The sequence below is a fragment of the Malania oleifera genome, chromosome 3 (genome assembly GCF_029873635.1).
Source record: "Malania oleifera isolate guangnan ecotype guangnan chromosome 3, ASM2987363v1, whole genome shotgun sequence".
Lineage (NCBI taxonomy): Eukaryota > Viridiplantae > Streptophyta > Magnoliopsida > Santalales > Ximeniaceae > Malania > Malania oleifera.
In genome coordinates this window covers 58,811,050-58,826,082 of record NC_080419.1, presented here as the reverse complement: position 1 = coordinate 58,826,082, position 15,033 = coordinate 58,811,050, and the positions used below count along the sequence as shown (strand labels likewise).

Below are 15,033 nucleotides of genomic sequence, written 5' to 3'. Positions count from 1 at the left end.
TGGTTGAAAGGGACCCCTTTGTAATCCTTGATTTTGTTGATATGTTTCAAGAAGGCATGTTTCTCTTTCATTGTTTCTTTTGTACTTGGGTAGCATCCCCTTGATGCTTGTTTTATAATTTCTATTTGCTGATTAAAAAAAAAAAGCCCTCATTGTAGTGCATGGGGTTGGAGTAACCAGTTCTTGGCAGGCATGTGGGGGCACATTGGGGCCCCTTTGGTAAAGAAATTTCACTGATTTATAGATTGGCAGGTTCTATGGCTATGTATGGGGTTGGTTTTGCAAAATCTGAAGGGGTTCTTGAGATTCTGAAATGGCAATGACATCCAAGAATGTTTCCAGCCACTGCTGTTTTTCCCGGAGACTCTTGGAGTTGTTTTTGGTCTCTGGTGGTGTGGACGATCCTCCTATAGTGGCAGGTTTGCATAGGATATGAGGTTCAGGGTTTGGTTTGGCAGTGACGTTGCACTTAGAGTTTATGATCTTGCTCTGTTACAATGTTTAATTATTGGGTAAATTGGAAGACCCAATCACAATGATAGGTCTCTCCCTCTATTTACAATATATTCCCAGCACATGACAATGACCATATTCCTGTTACTAGGTCACATACTAACTCGTGCTTAAAACACTGTAATAAGTTAATAACACATGGCAGTAAAACTAGATAACTAATCAGTAACACAGATATTGAACTTTGATTTGTGGTACAAACTCTGGCAAACTGGATCAATGGACAATGACAGCTTGGCCACGAAAATTAACTCCAAGTAAAACCTGAAAAATACTTATATGACCTTAAGTTATATATATATATATATATATATATATATATATATATATATATTTTATAAATCAGATGGTAGTATTTGTTTTTTCTTCCTGAAATTCCTTCTTCAGTTCATGGTGCTGATTACTTGAGTAGACATCATTATTTGTGTGCTTTATGATTATGCTAGTAGCTGCTATTTAGTTATCCCAAAAATAAAACAGAACACACATACCCTTGACTCTCTAAGGCATAAGGTAATTCAAAGTAAGTTTGGGTCTCAACAGAATGGTTGGAATGATAAGGTTGGAAATTATTATCCATATGAGTCCTTGGAAATTGTTTCACAGATTTATCATCATTTTTCCCTTTTATGTTCCTTATAAGGTTGGTAGTAGGGGGAGGATTTGTTTCTGGCAAGATCTTTGGGCTGGGGTGGATCCTTTGGCTCATGTCTTTTCTCATTTTTTGTTTATCTACTCTCCATGATACTTCAATTTTTAGTTTTCTTTTAATTCGGAGGGTTATGCAATACTGGGATTTCCGATTTGTGTGGAATTTGAATGAAAGAGAGATAAGTTATCTTATTCTTTTCTTGAACTTGCCTGATTCTTTTCATGGTTATTCGGGGAGAGAGAAGAATCTGGATTCTTCTAGGAATTATTCTTGTAAGATACTGTTTGGGAGCACTTAAAAAAGGTTCTCATAGCACTTATCACTTAAAATAAGTACTTTAATAATTAAGTGGTGTTTGGCTTGTATCAGAATAAGTGCTGATAGAAGAAAAATGGCACTTTAGAAGCACTTATTTAAGAAGAAGAAAAGTGATTTTTAAGAAGCAATAAAGAATAGCAATTTTATAGAGGCGGTGCTATAATGGTAATTTCTATGACATTTAATGGAAATTTTGTAAATTCACAAAACTTCCTCCCCCTTCCCTCCTTCTCTTCTTCTCTTCTTCTCTTCCTCTTCCTCTCTCCCCCGCTGCTGTGCACTCCGTTGCCTTCTCTTTTGCCGCCACTGCCACCAGCCTGCTGCTCCTTTGTTGCTGCCATCACTGGCCTCCTCCTCACACTGCTGCCATTGTCTTCTCCTCTTCCGCCCTCTGCCCTCCGCCACTGCTGTGGGCATTTTAGGGTTGGGGTGTATTGAATCAATTATAAGGCGGCACTGTTAGACATGATCCTTCTACTGAGATGCATTTAGGTTGTCGCAATTTTGGGTTGGGGATGTATTGAGGAAGTGAAGAAACACCTTGAATTTTTTTTTTTTTAAAGATCAATAATATTTGACTGGTTAAAAATAGAAATTAATATATGTATTATCTGGTAATTAGAAAATAAATATTAGAGGCGTTAATTGACATAAATATTAATTATATTGTTAATTAAAAAAATTAAAATGTTAATTGCAATAAATTAACTAAAATATTAGTCTATTTAATAATATAATTAGCACAACTTAATAATCATATTTTATTGTACATATAGTATGTTAACACTATGTTGAAATATAAAACATTTATTTATATTATAACATACATTTATGTAACTCTTATAATAAAAGTAGGTTTCCATATGCCTCTTATATTTAGTACTTATAATTAGTGCTTCTTTTAGAGACAATCAAACAACACTTATAAAAAAACATTTTTTTAAATATTTTAAAATTTTTTATATAAGTGGTTCCAAATGATCCTGTACATTCTTTCTTATGGAATGCTAATACTCCCTAAAATTTACTTGGACGTTGATTATTAACAACATTTATTCTAATGAGTTGCTTTGGAAGAGTAGGCCAAATAAAGCACTGTCACCACATGAATGTGTCATTTTAGGAGGGAGGAGATTTGTTGACATTTGTTCTTGCATTTCCCTTTCTCTTGGAAATTGTGGAATAACTAGTTTGGATTTTATTGGGAGAAGTAAGTCTGTCCTTCAGCTGATTTTTATGCTGCTAATTTCAGAGGTTTCGGGAGGGCGAGGGAGAGGAAAAGCTTTATGGAGGTCTACAAATTTCGCCATTATTTGTTGTATTTTGTTGGAGAAAAAAGGGCAGAATTTTTAAGAGTGCATAATTTGGTGTGGTACGGAGTGATTTTTCTTGCACCCCTTTGGTGTTCAGAAAATGGTCTCTTTTGGGCTGTATCTCTTGATTTACAGGGAGATTGGATTGCTTTGCTGCACTAGAGTTAATTTATAGCTTAGTGACTCTTTTCGAACTTCCATTGGCTACATTGAATTGTTGGAGAATGCCTCATTCTCTGCATTGTATTTATTTTCTTTGATTATAAAAAAAAGGCAGAGATACATATTTACTAAACCAGTTATAGGATGCTAGCAGTGCTCAAAATGTTTTAATTAGATAATCTCAATTACTCATCGTTGGCTTAATCTAGAATATTTTTATGTTACCTTTAACTGCATGTGGATAATTTGACTAGAAGGATATTATCAGAGATGCTGAACATTATGATCTTGAATTGTTTCATAATGTTTTGATTTCTTTTCTGGTGGATTTTTTATTTTTTATTTTTTTTGTGTGGGTAAGTTTTACCACGAGGTTAAAATGTCTTTCCCTTGTAATTATTTTACTTTTCTACCTAGGATTTGATATTTATGTTCTCTATAATGGTTTTTAGGAGGGATTCGTTCTTTATGTTTTGTAGGTTATTGTACTTCCTCATTTTATTATCAGTCCGTGATAATTTGTTTCAGTTTTAGTATTTATGCACTGCTTTTGATGTTTAGGTGTGGTGCTGGACAATCGGAAAATCTAGTTTCATCTGAGGAAGCACTTGATGGGGTACTTGGTTTTGGAAAATCAAATTCGTCCATGATTTCCCAACTAGCCTCGTCTGGAAAAGTGAAAAAGATGTTTGCACACTGCTTAGACAGTGTAAATGGAGGGGGTATATTTGCTATTGGGCATGTTGTGCATCCTGAAGTCATAAGAACCCCGTTGATACCAAATCAGTATGCATAACTTTGTCATGATTGCAGATGTTATTTGATTTTTGGTTCACTTTGCTGATTGAATCTGGCTTGCGTCTTTAGAAACTGCACCACTTAGAAAATCTAATTGTGATTATAAGTGAAATGTGCCATCTCATTCTAGAGCAAGTCAATTGCTTCTATGGTTTACACTAATGAGAAGTTTTTATGGCGATTTTTGTTTTGACACAGGTTGATTTGTTGAGTGTATCAACTAATTTAGGGCTTGTTTGGTAACGTTGTTGTTTTCTATTTTTTGTTTCTTTTTATGCACAGTGAAGAAAAAGATTATAAAAATGTATTTGTTTATGTTGTCAGTTTTTTGTTTCTGTTGTCGGTTTTCAGCTGTTTGCGAAAAAATTGAAAATCAGATTTTATGATTTTTAGTTGTTTTGGCAAACTGTTGCTAGAAATTTTAACATCTAGAAATATTTCTTTTTGATTAAACCATTCATTTAATACACTTTAATATTAAAATAAAAACAAAATGATCCTATAAATTTTAATATAATCAAAATAAAAACATACATAAATTTCAAAAAATAATAATAAAGCCAATTGCAAATATTTTTACTAGATTTCATGTGTCATGTCCAATAAAATTCTTATTTTAAATAAATTTTGAAAGTGTAACAATTAAGTAAAAATAATTATAATAATTTTTATTTTTATTATAGTATTTTTAATGTATGTTATTCTGCAATTTTATTATTTTAATTATATTTTTAGAATATTATTTGATTTAAAAGATGAAAATGAGCATTTTATAATTAAGTTTTTAATTTATTTTAGTATTATAAATATTAACGAAAAGGGTTGCTGGTTTTTGGTCTTTTGGTTTTTGTTTCTAGTTTTTGGTTTTTTCATTTCTGTAATTTTTGATAGTGATACCAAACGACCCCAAACTTTTCTATTGCATGCCTTTACAGTTATTAAAGTTTGTTTTACTCCAAATATTACATATTTATTGCTATGAGAACTTCATTGAAACTATGTACATCCATGCTTCTTTGATGGGTGTTTTATGGTTTATCTAATTTAGCTTTCTCAATGTAGGAGAAACTAGTGTGTTGAAGAGGTCCAAAGGTCAAATTATAAGGAATTTTGCACACTCAACTGGTAGTCCTGAGGACCCTAAAACAAAAAGATTTAATTTGGACTGCAGCTTTGAAAGAATTAATACTACTGATTTGCTTAAGAAGAGAAGGCTTAATAATGCCCTGTCTCTGGATGTTTGTCTCCTTTGTCTGAGGAGTGGTGAGACTTGTTCACATGTGTTTCTTCGTTGCCCATTTACTTGTGTATTGTGGAATAAACTTTGTGGTATATTTGGTGAAGACTGGGATTGACTCTCCACCTTGGAGGCCTTTTGTACTATCACATTTTGGGGTTTTAGTAAAAAGGAGGATAGGAAAGCCTTGTGGCGATTCACTGTTATGGCTATTATTTGGTGTGTCTGGCTGGAGAGGAACGCTATAATTTCCAAAGGGGTAGTTACTGCTAATAACTTGCTTTGGAGTGGAGTGGTATTTTTTGCTTCGCTGTGGGTGTTGGCTAATGGTTTTTTTCCTCATGTTTCTTTGGAAGATCTGTAGTGGGATTGGTTGGCTCCATTTCATTGAGTTGGTGTTCAGTTTATGATGAATTTTCATTGTAATTTATTGTTATTGATATAAAAAGGGAGGATTTCTTATTTTTCATGTTTCTTTCTTCATTTTTTTTCATGGCATTCTTCTCTCTTCTAGTAAAATTCTTTGTTTATAAAAAAAAAGGGGAAGACTTTTGGATTATGTGTTTATTTATTGTGTTGTATGCCCATTATTATTTCTTGATTGGGTTTAAATAGTATGGGAAATGTGGGGGGGGGGGGGGGGGGGGGTGAGAGGTGTGTGTGTGCGCGTACTTGGAGTTTATTTAAATTTATGGAAGAGTAAACGGAAGGAGGCTGACTTATTGTACATGTCCTTAATATGTTGCAAAGAAGACACGGAATTTGAATATATTTTTTAAAATTTTAGCGGATTGTTATGGTTTTAGAGAATATAGGTTTGTTATGGTCGAGGGATTATGGATGAGTCTTTTTACTTAAATCCCTCTGTCCCCTCTTCTTATTTATTTATTTATTTATTTTTTTAAAAAGAGAGATATGGATGGACAATTAGGATTTGAATCCTTGTCAATTACTTGGATCTTGGAGTACTTTTTTGATGATAAGGTGATTAGTGCTCCCGGGGTAGCTAGATAATTTACAATTGTGACCTTTATAATAAAAAAAAACTAGATACATGTCTTTTTGGTTGGATGGCAAATCTGTAATAACACTAGTGCTAGCATAGTGTTAGAGGCAGCAGATTCCGAAGACCAAAAGAATCACCTTTGCCTTAATATTCCATATGTGTTTGGATCATGCCCTACCAACAATACTACACCAAGTCCTGCCGAGTAGTACTCGTCCTCAGATCCATTTAGAAAATATCGTGGCACACGAGCCACTAAGGTGGTTGTCAGGGAACTATTACTTGAACAATAAGAGAGTTAAACCCATGTTCCACAAACCCTAGGGTTATTCTCATCCCTATAGCACAATCCTCGTGTTACTCTCATCCGCATAGCACGATCCTTGTGTAAGTGAACCTGTTACTAGCCACTTGTATGCCGGAGGTAAAGAAAGTGAAACCATACACTACTTGAGATAGTAATACAAAGGATCAATATCTCTTGATGGTAAACAGGTATAAGATGATTACGCCAAAGAGTATATATCGAAGGGCTAGCTTGGGTGCATGTCTCAACCTCCTAGTCAAGAGTGAAGTGTGATCTCATTCTCCAATGTGTTGTCCATGAAGCTTCCAACCCCATGTGGAGGCCCAAGACACCTCTTAAGGATGTCAAGAACTTGCTGCTGACTGTCTTTTGGGTGCTCACCTAGTGCTTGGGAAGGACATTGAGGATGGAAGGATGTTCCCCTGCTGTTCTCTATAGGGGTATAAATCTTTCTCACATTCTCACCTTAGCATGAGTAGATAACTGCAGGCACGGTCTTAAATTTCGATTTCGACTCAAATTTCGAAGCTCCAAAAGTGCGGAAATTTCGATTTTGATGTCGATTTCGATTTCGATTTGAAAAAATAACGGAAACTAGTAGTAAAACATGCAATTCTTTGTGAAACTTTAGAAATGGTTAACAAACATAAAAATATAAGTTTTAAGACTAATATATTACAAATTAAATACATCTATGTTTTGTATGAGGTGGAAAAGTTGTAAAATAGTATGTGTATCAAACATGTTCGTAAGATAATGTATATTAAACATATTCAGTTAATGCAAATGAAATTCGTAAATCATTTAAATATTATTTATTATACAAATATTGATAATTTAGATATGAATGGTTAAATAAAATATTACTATAAGTTTATTTTTTCATATAATTTCAAAAGCACCTGTGATAACCTTTTGTTTCAATAAAATAAATAAAATAAATTAAAAGAGAAATTTCACTTCACTCTCAAGGTTTCGATAAAGTTCGACAAATTTGGCTAAAATTTCGAGGTGTTGAGATTTCGACGGAAATTATGCAAGATGGAAATCGACTACCATTTCGATTTTGAAGGTGACGGAAATCGGAAATTTCGATAGTTTCGTGGAAATTTAAGACCATGACTGTAGGTCAAAGTATCATACATCATTGGCCCAAAAATGTCACTTGACAGCTATCCGGATCCACAACAACATCATAGTGACATTTCAAGTACGTACTATGACGTCTCCATAATTGAATTCAAGTTTACCATAGTTCCTTTCATAACCTAACTGAAGTGATCACCGTGCCCTTCCAAGGCTGCTCTAGTCATCTTGCATGTGTCATAGACACAAGAACGTAAGACTGTGACATCATCCCTCACTCCATCTTATCAACATCTTCTTCAGTTTTCTGTTGAAGCTACTGCTAACACCGCAAAATCCTTTGAAACAATAGGGCTGACCAAACTATTCTACCCTATACACACAATCTAGTTGCATTTCCAAAGTATACCTGAAACCAATTCCATTAGAAGACCTTTGTGAAAGCAATCATGAACATAAAGTTGTCTTCCAAACAAGACCTTACTTACATTTTACTTTCTTTAAAAGTAGTGTTCTGATCTCCAATTACTTCAAGAAGTTTGACATCCAAGAACATTGATTCAACTCATTTGCCATCAGCAATCATTAATGCGACAAGTTTCAGTTATAGAAAATACTCACCCAGCACTTCTCTGCCTCAACAATCCATGATAGAGATTCTGACTTACATTTTACTTTCTTTAAAAGTAGTGTTCTGATCACCATTTCCTTCAAGAAGTTCGACATCCAAGAACATTGATTCAACTCATTTGCCATCAGCAATCATTAATGCAACAAGTTCCAATTATAGAAAATACTCATCCCACACTTGTCTACCTCAACAATCCATGATAGAGATTTTGATTTCATTCTTATACCTCAGTGCCTTAAACTCCCTCACAAATTGGTAGAATCCTTTGGTCTGCCAACACCAACTCTTGCCTTATGTCGACTAGAAATCCCAAGATCAACTGAGACCCAAGGAAAATTCATTCACATGTTGTTCCAGTTGTGATTCCTTTCCCCACAACCCATCTCTAAGACCATTACTAGATACCATCACTTGGAGGTTGCTACCAATTCTATTCACATGCACAAAAATTCATTCATAGTTCCTTTCTTTCCCAAAGGATCCTTTGTTTTTTACCATGCTTTCTCCTTCGGTAGGTAAGGCTTCCACAGTAGTTACAGAAAATTAGGATGATTTTCTAACTTTCAACCCAAATTCACATCTCCAAATTCTTCAATGTGTACCCAATCTCGTAAAAATCACAATTTTCAACCGACCATCATCAATTGTCTTCTAACTTTCCAACTCAAGTCCAATTTGTCATGGATGACTTTCTAATTCCATTGCCTTTGACTTTTCCAATCTTGAACTTAGGCATTCTCGGCAACTCAGGAAGATCTGCTCTTTGGCTAAGTTGCACTACAAGTTACTTGCATAGAGACACAAAAGGCACTCCAGCCAACATGGCACATGTGCCCCTGGAAAACAAGGCTCAAACACCCCCTAGCAATCAAAGCCCAATGCCCTTTAGCAAAGGGTAAAGATAAACCCTTTGGCCAATGGGCACAATTTCTTAACTGTTAATTCCTTAGTCTCTCCTACTGTGTTCCCAGTTGAACTCATACCATAGGTACCTCGTAGGGTTCCAACGAAATTCTCTGAGCAATATATGTGGTTTCCATCGAGTCCACATATTCTAGGTTTCTACCACTGTGACCAACATTGAGCTGCACTCATGTGGCTATGGAACCTTCTTATTGATCTAAGAATCTCGCCTTTCTCTTTGGAATGCGAACCTTCTTTAGTAAAAGAAGCCTTTGGCAAAACTCCCGCAATCATCCATTTCCATAGATCCAAGAATATTGCCTTTTGACTATCGAATGAGGACACCACAAAAATCTTTGCGGATCACCATTTGAACTAGAGTGCCAACCAAAATAGGAGAAATCTTGTAGCATGACCTCAATACCCACCTCAAAGGAACATTCATCTTAGTTCCCAAAGAACAAATTCTTATCCCCTCCACTTAGGGTATCTCAAGCATCGTAATTTCCTTATAACAAAATATGGAAGGCCCACCTCAGCTGAACCACGCAACATGTAAAACCATTGAAGGGGAGAGAGTGACCAACACACATCTACATGTGGATTGACCATATATCCTCACTCAATGCTACGCCTTAAGTTTCAACCATAGAGTTGAAGCCAACAATATCGATTTGATTTCAATTCTCAATTAGTGACCTGCTCAACTGTCACAGGGCAGCAGATTTCCAAGGCCACAAGAATCACCTGTGCTTCAATTTGCCATATTTTTGACAGAGTCATTCCCATCTTCATCCAAATCTTGTCTAGTTGTACTCATCCTCATCCATGGAAACTCTTTAGTATCCATTTGGGTGGTCAAGTATCATGGCATACCAACTCTCGACACTAACTGATATAGTTGTTGAGGAACCATGACCTGAATAGTAAGGGAGTTAAACCCATGTTCCACAAGCTTAGTAATCCGATCTCCACAACACAATCCTTGTGTAAGTGAACTTGTCACTAACCACCCATATGCTGGAGCCAAGAGAAGTGACACCATTCACTACTTGAGATAGACTTACAAAGGATCAACATCCCTCAATGGTCCAACTGGATATAAGATGGCACCGCCCACGAGTATGCCCACTAGTCAACACAGGTGCACATCTCAACCTCCGGGTCGAGAGTGAAGCATGATCTCTCATTCTTCATGGGTCATCCATGGGGCTCTTATTCCTACATGGAAGCCCCAGACATCCTCGAGGATATCAATAACCCGCCCTTGAGCACCCTTGGGGGTGCTCACTTGGTGCTCAAAAGGACACATGAGTTGGTAGGACGCTCATTTGATGTTTCCCCTTGGGATATACTCTTTTTGTCACATTTTCCCTAGAGCATGCGTAACCAATCCCATGGGTCAAAGTGTCGTTCATTGGCCCGAGAATGCCATTTCGGTAAGTGTCTTGATCCATGACAACATCTGAGTAACCAACCCCTTGGGTCAAAGTGTCATGTCTTGATCCATGACAACATCTGAGTAACCAACCCCTTGGGTCAAAGTGTCATTCACTTGCCCGAGAGTGCCATTTCGATAAGTGTCTTGATCCACGACGACATCATAGTGACATCCAAGAATGTACTATGACATCTCCATAATAGAATCCGAGTTTACCATAGTTCCACAACCCAACCAAAATGATCACTGTGCCCTTCCTAGGCTGTGCAACTAGTCATCTTGCATGCGTCATGGTCAACAAAACATAGAACCGTGGGACACTCCTTGTTGGTTATTTTGGAAAAGTGGAAAAGGAAATGTTGGCTACGAGGCTTGATTGGTTAGTAGGCTGAAGGCCAAAGCTGTAATGGGACCATGAGAGTATAAATTAGGGATACTTGGACTGAACCAACACCATGTAAGCCTCAAGGAGACTTGACCTTGTGATTCAGCCATGGTGCTAGTTGGTCACTGTTGTATTCACACTAAATAGATCCTTATACGGTTGGGCACCAGAAGTCAAATCCTTTGACAATCCTTCTCCAAGAAATAGTCAAAAAACTAACTCTTGAGAGAAGAAAAACTCCCCAATTAGTGAGATCAGACCTTGTGAAAATATCAGCATTTGAAGAGATCTCCAAAGAATCTTATTAATCTTTGTATGTCATCATTGTGCAGCAATTCTCCTTTTAACAAGTCCCATTGTTTGTGATGATGATGGAAATGATCAGCAGTAGCTATCTAGTATTCACTCTCCTTAAGGCAACACCTTGAAATCGTAGATGTGGAGTGCTTGTCTGTGGATGCCGCTGTTGGTTCCTTGGTATGAGGAGCAATGGAAGCCTCTTGGTGAGCAGGTGAACAGGGCCTAACTTTGACAGGGTCAAATCAAGGAGGGGGCTGGCAGTAGAAGAAATAGGTGTTCGTAGTGGAATGAATAGGGAAGCACGTAATTGATGAATGTTGAACCTGTTGAATTTCCATACACTTCTACAAGAGATGGAACTGAGGAGTGGTATATAAGTGGGTGAAGTTGAATATGTTGGTACCTTGCGTATACTCTTTTAGCTCAGTTCTTTAGCGTTTACATCTAGCAAGTTACAGCTTATTCAATGCCTTCTACTTTGGATCAGAGTTGGATTTTTCCAGTCATGCATGTGGCTTTGGGACGAGCCAAAGCTGGTGGAACTGTGAGACTTTGAAACTGGAGAAGTGGCATTTGCATTGGTCCATGGACAAAAAGCCCACAACACAACAAGTGATGGATGGCAGCCTGCAGCAAAGATGAGCAGGGGGATGCTGTCAAATAGGGGAGGAGGCTGATGTGCTTGCAATAGAGGACCGTACAGTATGCTGTGAAATGATTCGAGAAGCATATGAAAAAAATGGATGAATAGTGGAAGCATATGATGGATGAATAGTGGAGTTACAAAATTTTCATCCCACATTGCGGCGAGATGGATGTGGGGAGTGGTGTATTAAGTGGATGAAAGTTGAATATGTTAGTGACTTAAGCATATGCTTGTAGCTTGGTTGTTGAGTGCTTATAGCAAGCAAGATTGAACACACGGTGACAAGTGTTTGGAGAAGATATTCAAGACATACTGCATCTCTTGACAAAGTTGAGGCATGGATATTATGTAGTAGGGTATTGGAATCTTTTGTTTGCGTGACACATTATAGTAGAAGGATCATAACCAATATATCACATTTATCAGACTCTAATATTATTTTTTTTAAAAATGTTAGATTACCTCTTTACCTAAAAACTGAAGCTATTAGGTTTTGGGTCGATATTATATATCAAGCTGTAGCAGTCCCCTGCACGTGCACTTGCAGCCGGACAGCACTTGAAGAGATAAACACATGATAAATAATACCCATCAGGGGAATATAATGATTTTTTAAAATACCACACAGCAAACATAAGCAACAAGGCTAGAACCCAGGACCTATTGCTATCCAGCTCGGATACCATATTAGATTACCACTTTACTTAAAAGTTTAAGCTATTAGATTGTGGGCCCACAATGTATATCAAGGCTTTAACAAAGAAATTATCTGGTATAAACAGAAGAACATCAAAAACAATAACAAGCTCAAGGCAAAGCTACACAGCCCTAAGAGAATTGTCTGCTTCAACCCTCCTCCTAGGGACTTTTTACTGTTTAACAGAAAGAGAAACCATAAACTAAACAGATCCCCCAAAATCATCTCTGTTTCCTGGTCAAGCTCTTGTTTACCTGTTAGCTGTAAAACCAGGTTAAGACCACTAATAAGACACGTGATACACTTTGTTGACTTCAGTCCATTGTGGCGCAGATAAAGAGGCATAAATTCCTGCCATTCGAAGCACCAGATTATTTTTCACAAATGAGTAAGCAACTAGGTCCTTGTCATTGATATGAAATATAGAAGGTATTGAAGTTACACATAGTTCTAGAATGCTATATCATGCTGAAGTCTAAAACAAGACAATATACTGGTTATGTTAAAGTATTCCATAATTTTATAACAGCTGTACTGTAACAATTAGGGGCATTTTTTGCTTGGGTTGCAACTCCAGTGCAGTTTTTAAACATGACAATTGGTTGGTGAGCATAATACATTTGATACCATTTCTTGTTATGAAAAATGGTGCTTATCTTGTATTTTATTGTTATTTTTTTAATACATGATAGCTTATGCATTCCTGCTGCCATGACAACTATTTCTTAAATGATGTCTAGTTTTCTCTCCTCATTTATGTCTGATATTGTGTAGTTCGTTCTTTTAAAGTATTTCTTCTTATACAAAATTTCAGGCCACATTATAGTGTCAATATGACGGCAGTTGAAGTTGGAGGTGAATTACTTAATCTACCAACAAATTTATTTGAGGTAGGAAACAACAAAGGGACCATAATTGATAGTGGTACAACCTTAGCTTACCTCCCAGAAGTGGTTTATGAACCATTAGTAAAAAAGGTATATGGTTAAATGAGCTTTTTGAATTGAAATTCTCCATTTGAATTGCTCACTTACGTTGTTTAACATGTTTTATCAGATAATCTCTCAGCAGTCTGATCTGAAAATGCATACTGTTGACAATCAGTATACTTGCTTTGAGTACTCTGAAAGGTATATGGTGCAATAGTCTTGAGTCATTTGCAGTATTTATATGAAGAAATGGGAGAAAATAGAAAGGCTATATTCATACCACAATTTAAAAATTTATTTTCTCAGTACTTGCCAATTTTCGAATGCTTAAAATGTTTTGGTAGTAATTCTTTGGCATCTGTAACTGTTGCTTTATCTTTGTAACATAGAAATCTGTAAAGAGATTTGTTTGGTAAATTTAAGCATGAAGGTTATAAACTTCTAATCTTACTCTCCCTCATTTTATTCATGTATTACAAATCAAATTTTAAGTTGTGGGGCCAGATTAGTACAGCAAAACAATTCATGCCTTTTTCAGGATTAAAATGAAATTCTCATGAGAAGGGTGTATCTTATTAATAAAAAGGCATTTTCCAAGAGATTATTATCTAAGTTTATGATAGGGAAGCTATTAATTGTTCAGTTTTTTCCTCATTGTTGATTCTAAATTGTTGTTCTATGAAAAAAGGAAGGATTGGAAAGTTTATATCATTCATCTATATTTTAAATTTGATTTTGTGGCTTAATTTTTATTAATAAAATTCCCACAATATTGGAGACCATTATTCAGATGTCTCTTACTCATGATATGCTTGTGTAGTGTGGTATCTAGTATCACATTCATTCTAATTTGAAAATTCTTTGTCATTGATACCCTCTAAATTCCTTCAGCTCAATATTTTTGTATGTATGTTGACATTGTCACTATGAGATCCCCTGATGGAGTGGAATGGTTAGAAATGACTGATGTAGTTGACCCAAAGTAGTTGTGAATAAGGTTTGTTATGTCCAGCCTGATTGTTTCTTGTATCCTTTGTTGTGCTATCTCCATATATTTATTCTATTAATTCCAGGCTTTCCAGTATTTTTTGTTAAAGTCTTAATTATGTTGTTTCTATTTTAATTTTCTATTGCAGTGTGGATGATGGGTTCCCGAATGTAACTTTTCATTTTGAAAATTCGTTATCTTTGGATGTTCGTCCTCATGAATATCTATTCCTCTTTGTAAGTGACTGAGCCAGGGAAGTTTAATTGTCACTTTCTTCAGTTATTTTCATTTTCAATGACCTTCAGTAATCTCTCTCTCCTCCCTAAACCCCCCCCCCCCCCCCCCCCCCAAAAAAAAAAAAAAACTCACATAGGTGAGAAACTGTTTTTATTCAGCTTGTTAGTTATTTGTTCATTGTCATAATTATAGCATTAAAAACCAGTGTAAGATGCGTGGTCATGTTATAGATTTTAAGTTTTTATGGTATCAGATAAATTATTCTCCAGGAAAATTAAGTTATGCTGAAGGATAAGGATTTATATAATCAAATGCGGATAGTTTTTTAATAAACAAAGAATTTAATTTAGAGAAGATATGCAATGTGGAGGACCAGTCATCCTCCAATAAATTTAGGAAACAATAATGGAGAAAAAATTCCATCAAACAAAACTAATGAAGCAAAGCATTCCAGGCCCGCTGCATACCAGTTAAAGAGACTTCT

General features: G+C 36.0%; 1 protein-coding gene across 1 annotated transcript in view; it reads left to right on the top strand.

Annotated features, from left to right (window-relative positions):
* The window catches only part of LOC131152415 (aspartic proteinase 36), a 45,383-nt gene that overhangs the window by 15,280 nt on the left and 15,070 nt on the right, over positions 1 to 15,033 (top strand). Inside the window, exons 4-7 of the mRNA XM_058104281.1 lie at positions 3,520 to 3,744; positions 13,210 to 13,372; positions 13,452 to 13,525; positions 14,461 to 14,548. Coding sequence (XP_057960264.1) covers positions 3,520 to 3,744; positions 13,210 to 13,372; positions 13,452 to 13,525; positions 14,461 to 14,548 — 550 coding nt within the window. The remainder of the gene's footprint in view (positions 1 to 3,519; positions 3,745 to 13,209; positions 13,373 to 13,451; positions 13,526 to 14,460; positions 14,549 to 15,033) is intronic.